This window comes from Lipotes vexillifer, unplaced genomic scaffold (assembly GCF_000442215.2).
Source record: "Lipotes vexillifer unplaced genomic scaffold, Lipotes_vexillifer_v1.1 scaffold230, whole genome shotgun sequence".
In the NCBI taxonomy this organism is placed as follows: domain Eukaryota; kingdom Metazoa; phylum Chordata; class Mammalia; order Artiodactyla; family Lipotidae; genus Lipotes; species Lipotes vexillifer.
The window spans coordinates 4,675,585-4,684,995 of NW_006775143.1; the positions used below are offsets into that span (position 1 = coordinate 4,675,585).

General features: G+C 55.1%; 1 protein-coding gene across 1 annotated transcript in view; it reads right to left on the reverse strand.

The window, feature by feature from the left end:
- Positions 1–9,411, reverse strand: part of COL27A1 (collagen type XXVII alpha 1 chain) — a 146,393-nt gene that overhangs the window by 64,840 nt on the left and 72,142 nt on the right. Inside the window, exons 16-21 of the mRNA XM_007449735.1 lie at positions 8,799–8,843; positions 5,521–5,574; positions 4,197–4,250; positions 3,507–3,560; positions 630–683; positions 426–479 (exon numbers count right to left, since the gene is read on the reverse strand). Coding sequence (XP_007449797.1) covers positions 426–479; positions 630–683; positions 3,507–3,560; positions 4,197–4,250; positions 5,521–5,574; positions 8,799–8,843 — 315 coding nt within the window. The remainder of the gene's footprint in view (positions 1–425; positions 480–629; positions 684–3,506; positions 3,561–4,196; positions 4,251–5,520; positions 5,575–8,798; positions 8,844–9,411) is intronic.

Genomic DNA, 9,411 nt, shown 5'->3' on the forward strand with positions numbered 1-9,411 from the left:
TCAGCAGACCTGGGGTGGAATCCTAATGCTGCCTGCCACTAACCATGGGACCAAACGTAGTGTCTTTATTCCGCTGAGATTCAGGACCTCACGTGAGCTGATGATTCCTTCCCTCCCATATCAATACCCCAATAAACTGTGCTGTGAGCAGAAGCAGTGGCGGTGGCTCTGAGACAGAAAACCCCAGGGCAATGGGGCTGCCATGGTGGGAGTGACCCGCCAGTCAGGCCGGGGCAGTGAAGGACCCTGGAAAGGTCACAGGGCAGGGCTGTAAAAGGTGAGCTGGAGGGCAAGCCTGAGGTGGCCCTGGGCCCTGTGTCTCCTGACTGAGGGGCCCTGGCCCTCATCTAAGGCCTCCAGGACCCAGGAGAGAGCAGGCTGGGAGCTGGGAGGGATGGGCAGGGGGCAGGGCCAGACGGTCTCACCTCTGGCCCCAGCTGCCCACGGGGTCCCGGCAGGCCTCGAGCTCCAGGCTTACCCTGGTGAGAAGGGAACAAAGAGGGGTCTCAGAGGCAGCACCTCCATCTCCATCACAGGCTGGCAAGACTCCTGCTGGCTTGCAAGCAGGCCCATGGTTTCCAAAGAGTTGTCATCCTCATCAACGGGAGCTCCCCTGGGCAGGGACTCACCTTCATGCCTTCTCGGCCGTTGTCCCCAGGGGGGCCAATGTCTCCAGGAAATCCCTGAACGGAAGCAGAGGGCAGAAGTCACCCAGGGGGACTATGAAGGGAAATGCCAAGGCCACAGGTCTTACAGGGGGACCGACCTGGTTTTCCGTCTCATCCTGCAGGGGATGTGACGCTGGGCTGTCAGTTATCACAGTTCTAAAACAAAGAATCAGCCCCTACACTTCAGAGAAGTGCTGAGAAAATTAAGGAAGACAGGGCAGGAAGGTCTCAGTCCAGGAACAAGCACGTACAAGTTCGTCCAATCCAGGCTTCCCCAAGTCCTAAGCCTGCGGCAGCCAGGGCCTCAGAGCCAGCCGTCCTCTGCTCTGAGAAGTGCCATCCTTTACTACAGGGATCCTCTGTGTTCTGGGTTTGTTGTGACTTTGAAAGGCTCGAAGAGGACCGATCTAGTAAATCTCAGCTCATATCGGAAGCTGAAATTCCCACTGAGATTTACTGGATGGACGACTGTGCGGTGGAAGCTTCCTCCTGCCACGGAGCAGAATCGCCTCCCGTCCCCAACGGAAAAGGCCTCTGCCCTTCCCTGTCCCGTCTCGTCAGGGGCCCAGGGCCCCTCCGTCTGGCTTCCTCCAACTGCCCAGCTTCCAATGTTGCTGATCACTAGGACACCCATGCTTCTCTGGGTGTGAACTGACCAGCACAGGCCTCTGGGTGTGAACTGACCAGCACAGGCCAGTATAAGAACATCCCCTTCCTTGTTCTAGGTGTAATACCTCTATTAATTCAGCCTAGAACTCCATTTGCTTCCAGGGCAGACCCACTACTCCCTCAGTTTTTCTGCCAGCCAGAAACCAAAGCCTTCTTATATGAATCCCTGAAATCAGAATGCTCCCCCACTTTGCCTTTGTAAGTGGCTCTTTCCCCTTCCTCTTTTGAGCTTTTGGTAACTCCCATTAAGTTCCAGCTCAAGCATTCTCTCACTCTTCTCATTAGCAAAGGCAAGAATGGGCCTGAATTTGGAGCTAACACACATGGAACTAAAGCCCCATGTCTTTTTCTTCAAATTGAAAGACTCAAAGTCCCATTCTGCCCCGACTCACTGTGTGACCCCGGACAGGTTTCTAAGCCTCTCTGGGCCTCAGCTTCCTCACCTCTAAAATGGCGACCATAAAATCATCTAACAGGGCTGTTCCTAGGCTTAAAGAGAATAAGGTGAGTGCAGCGCTTAGTTCAGTATTTGGCACCTGGTAAGCACTCAATAAAAATCTGCATTCCAAAGGGTTTTGGGTCCTGCTTCCTGGGAAAACAAAACAAGTCTGCCTGGGGTGGGCCTGCCTCCAGGGAGAACTTGAAGGTCAGGATCCTAATCAAATCCTAGCACTCACACAGCTCGGACCCACTGATGAGTGCAAGAGCTAATTCACACGGGGGCTAGGGAGCTGGAGCTGCACTCACGGTCGGTGGCCGAAAAGAGGCAAAGACCCGGGAAGGCGCTGACACGCTCGTCAGCTTCTGTGTCTTCAGCTGCGCCAAGCCATATTCTGGATACTGAGTCCGCCAATCCAAACAGAACGCAAAGATGGGGGAGGACGACCCCACCCCCGTCTGTCCAGGGCCCCAGGAGGGAGCCAAAGAGCAAATAAAGACCTTCTTTGCTACAAGTAGCAGAGTGACCCTGAGGAGGTCACTCCGCTGCTCTGTGACTCAGTTCCCTCATCTGTAAACAGTGGTAGCAATATCTCCCTCACTGGTTGTGGTGACCATTCGATCAGTTTTCATCCCGAAGATACTACGCGGCCTCCTGGCATGAGGAGGTGCCTAATAAATGTGAGGCAGCAGGCTTTCCACCCGCACTGGCCAGACTGCTGGGAAACCCGGACTCGCAGAAAAGTCTTTTTCCAGTGACCAGGGGAAGGAACCAGGTCCATGGAAGAGAGGCCAAGTCCATTCGTCTAAAGATAGGACTGTGTCACGGCCAAAGTCAACAGAGTGGAAAGCAGAACTTGTAGCTTTCAGGAAACACTCTCTCATCCATCCGGGGGATACCAGGAGTGATCTTTGGAAGGATCTGGAGAACCCGGCAGAACCAGACTTCTGTCTCTGAGACCTTACGAATGTGCAAGGCCCCAGGCCAGGGAGGTGTGTAGAGGTGGGGTGGCGGCTAGGGCTGAGCTAAACCCCCTGAGACAGACAGTAGCCCTAGCACTGTCCACCCTGTTCTCCAGAGCTGGTCCCCGTACTGGGGTTTGGGGTGGGGTGGGGGGAGAGCAAAAGGGCCTCGCTCCTTTGTACATGAATGCCAGCTGATGAACGTTTAACCTACCTGTGCTGGTTATCACACGTATCAGAAACTCTCAGGTTCTACTGACTTAACTTGAGTTGTTACGTTAATTGCTTTATCCATCCTTCACTATTTCTCCTTCTCCATCAAACACCAGAATTTTACACTTGTCCCCTGCTCCCCCATGTGAACCGTGAGCCCTGCACTTCTCCAGGGTGGCTGTGGGCAGTTAGAAAAGTTCCAGGGCTCAGAGGGGTTGGATGCCTCAAACCTCAGGGTAGAGAATGTGGGGAACTCCCGTGAAGGGTCGAGGCAGTAGAGCTCAGAGGGTTTTCCTCATGTTTGCTTCTGGAAACTGTAAAGGCGGCTACGAAGCTGGGGAGGCTGTCAGAGGCCAGCTTCTGTGCCACTGCCTTTGAGAGCCTCTAGGGAAGCCGGGAGGCACAGAGGCAGAAAAGGAATTTCTATTCTCAGCCCCATCTCTCATCTGCTGTGTGACCCCAGGCAAGTCTCTCCCTGTCTCTGAGCCTTGGTTTCCCAAGCACAACACCCAGTCCCAGTAGCAGCCAGACACAGAGAAATAGGGTATTGCATACCTCGGGTCCAGGGGGCCCAGGAAACCCAATGGATCCTTTGTCTCCAACTTTGCCCTATGGAAGAGAAGAGATTGTGGAGGAGGCAGGGCTAAGTGAGGGTCTACCTTCCCTGGATCTCCTGTATTAGCCCCCTGGCTGGGGGTGGTTGGAAAACTCAGGAGAATATGAGTGAAATCTGCCTAGGTAACTGCAAGGAGCTACGGTTCAAACCCCATCTCCTACACTTGCTAGCCACAGGATCCAGGGCAAGTCACTTCACCTTGGAACCTCACTTTCCCCATCTGCAAAATGGGAGCAATAATAAGTCTCTAACTCCTGGGGTTGTTGGCAGACTTCAGAGAGGTATAGCACAGGAAGGATCTGATGCACAGTAACATTCAATAAATAAACAACACCCACTGCTATTATTAATAATGTTACTATTATTTACGAGACATTGGGAGCCCTGATTCTCACCAGAGGTCTGCCAGTGACTGATGCCTATCTGTGACGCTGGGTATACTCCTGCCCCTCTGGGCCTCAGTGTCCTCATCTGTAAAATGGATGAATCTCCATTTCTGCTCTGCTCTATTCGCCTCCCAGAGCTGCTGCGAGAGGAAAGGAGATCCTGGATGTGAAAGCATCTCTGGCCACATTCCATGACCATCTGGAGAGTGCGAGGTTGGGGATCTCAGAGCAGAAGGTACTTACCACAGGCCCTGGCTTCCCCCGTGCGCCTGGGAACCCTGGTAATCCCTGGCTCCCCTGAAAAAGATGCAGAGCAAACTGTGGTTAGTAAGGACCGGAAATGGCCAGATGAACGGCTGCTTGGTCATCCTTGCCGGCCTGAGGCTTGGAGAACATCCACTTTTAGGGGGAGGATGAGCTCCCCAGTCCTTTTCCCTGCTTGCAAGTTCCAGCTTGGCAGCCCTATAGGCTGGGACCCGGGGATGCAAAGGTGAAACAGCAGCTCCTGTCCTCACCAGGTCATCCTGGAACCCGGGACCCTGGGCCTCCAAGCAAGCACTGAAGCACCCTTGATGCCCGGGGAAGTCTGGAGCCTGGGGCCCAGCTGGAGAGGCAGCCAGGCCTGCGTGGCTCGCAACCCGGAGACACTGAGGCTGGGTCAGGACAGGCCAGCCAGGAGGGAGGGGAGAGGAAGAGGCAGAGCTGGCCAACATCTGGGTCTCGTTGACTGGCTGGGTGAGGTCCAGATGTGGCCACATGGTGCCGGACACAGGCAAAGAGGAGCCGGCCTCGGCAGGCTGCCTGGGCTCCTCAGTCAGTCAGGCCAGCTACTCACTCAGACGTGTCTTAAATGTTCACCAGTCTGTGCAGGACCCGAAGCTGAGCTCCTCCAAGCCAGCCGGGGGCCCTATCCTTGGGAACCTGCTGTCTGGCAGGGGGCTGAGCACAAATCCCCATCAACCAGGGGAGAAATGTGCTACCGCAGGTGATGGGCAGGGAATGAGAATGGCAGAGAAGGGAATGGTCACTTCCTGAGCAGGTAGAGAAAATGGCACCCACGCGGGGCTCTGCGGCGGGGCTGGGCCATGCACAGGCGGGACGGAGGGTGTGCCCGGCTAGGCAGCAGTGTGTGCAAACTTGAGGTGCAGCGGGCAAGTCAGTGGGGCTGGAGCACAGGGCTAGAAGGGCGAGGGGCAGGAAAGTGTCAGAGTGTCCTGTGTACTGGGGGTCCAGGTGCCGGGGCAAGGAGCCAGGACACCACTCCGGGGGCAGTAGGGAGCCATGGATGGGCTGTGAGCACAGAGCAGAGGTGGGCCCTCAGAAGAGTTTTGTGGCGGTGAGGAAGACAGACTGGGAGGGAAGAGGCTGGGGCCTGGGAATAAGTCAGGAGGCCATTGTAAAGTCCAGGGAAGAGACAATGAGAGGGTAGACGGAGGATGGAGAAGACAGGATTGTGTGAAAGGAAGCCATCCTACAGGCGGGTCCTGGCCCTTGACGGACCCTGGGAAGGAAGCCAGAGCCAGAGAAGGGCAGGGCAGGGGGCAGGGGGCGAATCTGCTGCAATTACCTTGTCTCCTTGGAATCCGGTATCTCCTGACACACCCGGAACCCCTTGTTCACCCTAAATACACACCAGCAAAGAAGGTTACAATGGAGACCACGGTGGGTTCTGGAAGTCTCCCCGACATCCAGACCCATTGGGAGGGTACAGCTCTGTTGAGGCTGTTCCCAAAGTCGATCTGCCCAGCAGCAGCCTTGTTAGAGAAAAGGGCAGCTCCCAGCCCTGCCCTGCCCCCTGTAGGGAAGGTAGGTCCTGCGGGGACAGAGCCAGCTTATGTGCAGGTCTGCCTGGGGTTGCTCAGGTGGCCGAACATTCCACTAACAGAAAACTAAACTGCCCAATGTCACCTGGCCTTGTCAGGAGAACAGACACTTGAGGGTCAAAGGAGCTGTGCCATATGATCTTTCAACCTTCTCATCATCAACTGATGTCACACAGAGGAGCGTGCAGCCTGGACAGTGGCCCTGCACCACTGAGGGTTCTGAGTGCTTTGCATCTGTTGCTTGATATTTTTCACCACCAGGCTGTGAGCTGTCATTTCGTCCTTCTGTGGGAGTTCCTATGCCAGCAATCTGCTTCGGTCTACTGCTAATTAGCTGCTTTTAATCAGCTATAGCATGAGAAACCGGAGCACCTGGCTAGTTAAGAATATGTGTAAACAGCAAGTAAACTGGTCTCGGGTTAGGTCTGGGTGTTTCTTTTCTAAGATGACACACTGCATGGGCTTGGTGACACTGATTCTGGCTGTCGGAGGCCTCTTCTAGTCCCTCCCTGTATTCAGCCACATCCTGGTAAATGAGCTGTCGCAGAACCAGATTGGGAGATGTTTCTCCTTGGAGCTGGAACTGTCTCACACAACCCTCATCATTTCCAGCTTTCCATGTTGGTACATTGGCCCCAGGACTCAGAAAACATTCACAGCCCTGGGAGCAGTTGGAGGAATGGGGAGAAAAACACAGGAAGAATGGAGAATCTTAGAGAACTCATGTCATGCCACTAAGGCCATGATCCAGCAGAGCTCCCTTGGTAGAACAAAAGCCAGAATTTTTTTTTTAATAAAAAAAAATTTTAACTTACTTTGGTTTTTCCAGTTTGCAAAATCTTGTACAATATCCCAGAATTTTAGGAACCAAGGAACATTTTTTTTTTTAATGTCCAAAGGAGGAGTAAGATGGTTTAAAAAAAAGTTTCAAAGGCACCTAAGAAATCAGGACAATGGATTTGGAGAAAGCTGGGCCTGGCGCAAGGAGCCTGGGTTCCAGAATGTGCTGCCATGGGGGGGAGAGGGAGCCAGGTTGTTGTAAGTGGGACTGAGGCCAGGCTGGGTCATGGACAATCTGGGATTCTGGGCAGGATGACCATGGAACATGAAGGGGTGTCTCCATCACCCCAGGGGAGGGCCAGGGGGTAGGCTGGGAGTGAAGAGGGGATGATCCGAACCCTGACCCCTGAAATATTAAGACCCTGCCCCAGCCAAAGGGGCAGAAAAGAGATTTCTTTTGCTTTTCTTATTTTTCTTTTTTTTCAGCGCTTAAGACTTATTTGATTTTCCTGAGATCTACGAGCAGGAAAATAATTTTCTCCTCTTTTTTTTTTTTTTTTTTTTTCCAGCGCTTTCACCTCTCTCAATGTCCCAGGCACCAGCAGTCAGCAAGCCAGCCGAGTTCTATGTAACACATTGATTGCCATGTTCCTGAAGAAACAGTGAGCTGGAGGCCAGCTCTGCAAAGGGCATATAAAAAGCTTCCTGCCTACACTCCTATTTCCCCCACTTCCTTCCCCTCCTCCATGACTTCAACATTTCCAGAGTGGTGATGACTCACACCGCAGGGTAAACAGGTAGCTGTGGGGAAGCCCCACCTCCAACAGCAAGCCCCTGCATCTCCAGAGGGAGGGCCGTGGAAGAGGGGGCTTAGCAAAGGCAGCAGGGCAGAGCCAGGGGGCAGAGCAGAGTCAGCGAGGCTGAGGGAGCTGCAGCTGGAGGCTTGGGCATGACGGGAGGAGATGGGAAAGGGGGAAGCAGATGAGAAGACTGAGCACCACACGGCTAGGTACCTAGGGGTGGGAGTGGGTGAGACAATCTGGGGTGCCCATTTCTGCCCAGCAGCTCTAACTTTCTGAGTCCAGGGTCTGGGCTGGCTCCAATAGATCACTGAGTTTCCTTCGATGCGTCCCTTCTCCTCTTTGGATCTGCTTCCCCGGCTGTGAAAATGTAGGCACTGGAGGAGGTGACTTCTAAGGGCCTCACTGGCTCTGCCCTTCCGACCTGTCTTGCTTCGTGGTGGAGGTCTCTGTCGGCAGTGCCTGGGTTCAAATCCTGACACTACTTACCAGCTGTCTGTGCTCGGCAAACTTCCTATCTCACAGAGGGGTGGAGGATGCCCGGGCTAAGCCCCGCAGAGCACTCAGCGGGCCCAGCGCCGGTACCTGTTCCTGTTCCTCGGATTTAGGAGGAGCAGAGTCACCTGAAGACAGGTGCAGAGGCAGCCTGGCCCCGGGAGCAGCTGAGCAGCTCTTATTGGCTCAGGATTATGGAAACTGGGATGCTGCCAGAAGCTCTCCCACACTCCCCGAGGCAGAGGGGAGGGCAGGGAGATGGCCACAGGGCAGAGCACAGGGGCACCAATCCCTGCCCTCCATGTCTCTTGGCTCAGATGCTGCAGGAACCAGGCCAGGTGCTGCCCCATGCTAGGCCCCAGGGTCCCACCTACCCACCTCCAGCTCTGGTTTGGCCCGGGGTCAGTTCAGCAGCAGGGCTGCGGAGGGCACGTGGCAGCTGGCAGGAAAGCAGGTGGGAGCTCAGGGGCCCGTCCTGGCTTTCCCGTTGCATTTTCAGACTCTGGGATGGGGCTCCCTCTTCTCGTCTGGGCGGCTGATGCGTATCTGTTTCCTCCTATGCCTGGGAGGGGTCTCTGGACTCCCCATCAGCCCTGCCCTGGGGCCCATCATCTCAGCACCGCTCCTCCCCGCCCACCCCGTGTTCTGTGGCTTTGGCCTCAGCTTTGCTCCCCAAATTCGGAGACCTGCCTTACCCTACCCCCGACCCAGGTCTCGAGAGCCCCCCACACTCTGTCTGCCAAGGTCTGCGTGCCTCCAGAACCATCAGCCTGGGTCCCACCCAGAGTTAACAAGGAAGAAGCTGGGGAGTGCAGATTTAGCGGGGCCAGAGGGGAGGCAGTAAGAGCGCAGGGGAGTGGACCTGGCAAGAAATCAGCAGCAGCGTCGAGGCTGAGGGGGTTCGCATGCAGACAAAACACAGTGCAATAAGGGAGTATTCAGATCACCTTATCACCTTTCAGTCCGGGTTCCCCCACGTTTCCCATCAGTCCCTGCAAGACAGAGGCCAGGGTTCAGCTGTGAGGGACGTTCAAAACCCCACAGGTCAAGAGCCCTGGCGTAAACCCACTGGCTTGCTGCAAGACCCCATGCTGGAGGCCCCAGCCCAAAGGGCAGTGGTGTGGATTGAAGGACCATGAGAAGGGGCAGTTGACTTGTGAACCGCAGTGCTCTGGACACATCCAGGGGAGAAGGCTGCCGATGGGGAGAGATGGGCTTCATGAGCCGTGTCACACGCTTGCTGGCCAAATGGAATCATCCCTGGAACGTGGTCCGGGCAATTTTAGCCCACCTTTCTCCTGCACGCCCATCCCACTCAGGGATGTCCTGAACTCACTGGTTTGCCATTATATAGAGTTTCTGTGCTATTGGTAATGGCCCCCACTGGACTTTCAGTGCCCTGAAGTCCAGAACCAAGTCTGACTCATGCTCAGCTGGAGGACTGCTGTCCAGTGAAGATGTCTGGCATAAATGACATGCGGACGATGACCGGCTCTCAGGACTGAGAAGCACGGAGCCCCTGATCTGCCACGTTCCACCCCAGCACCCCCCCCCCCCCCC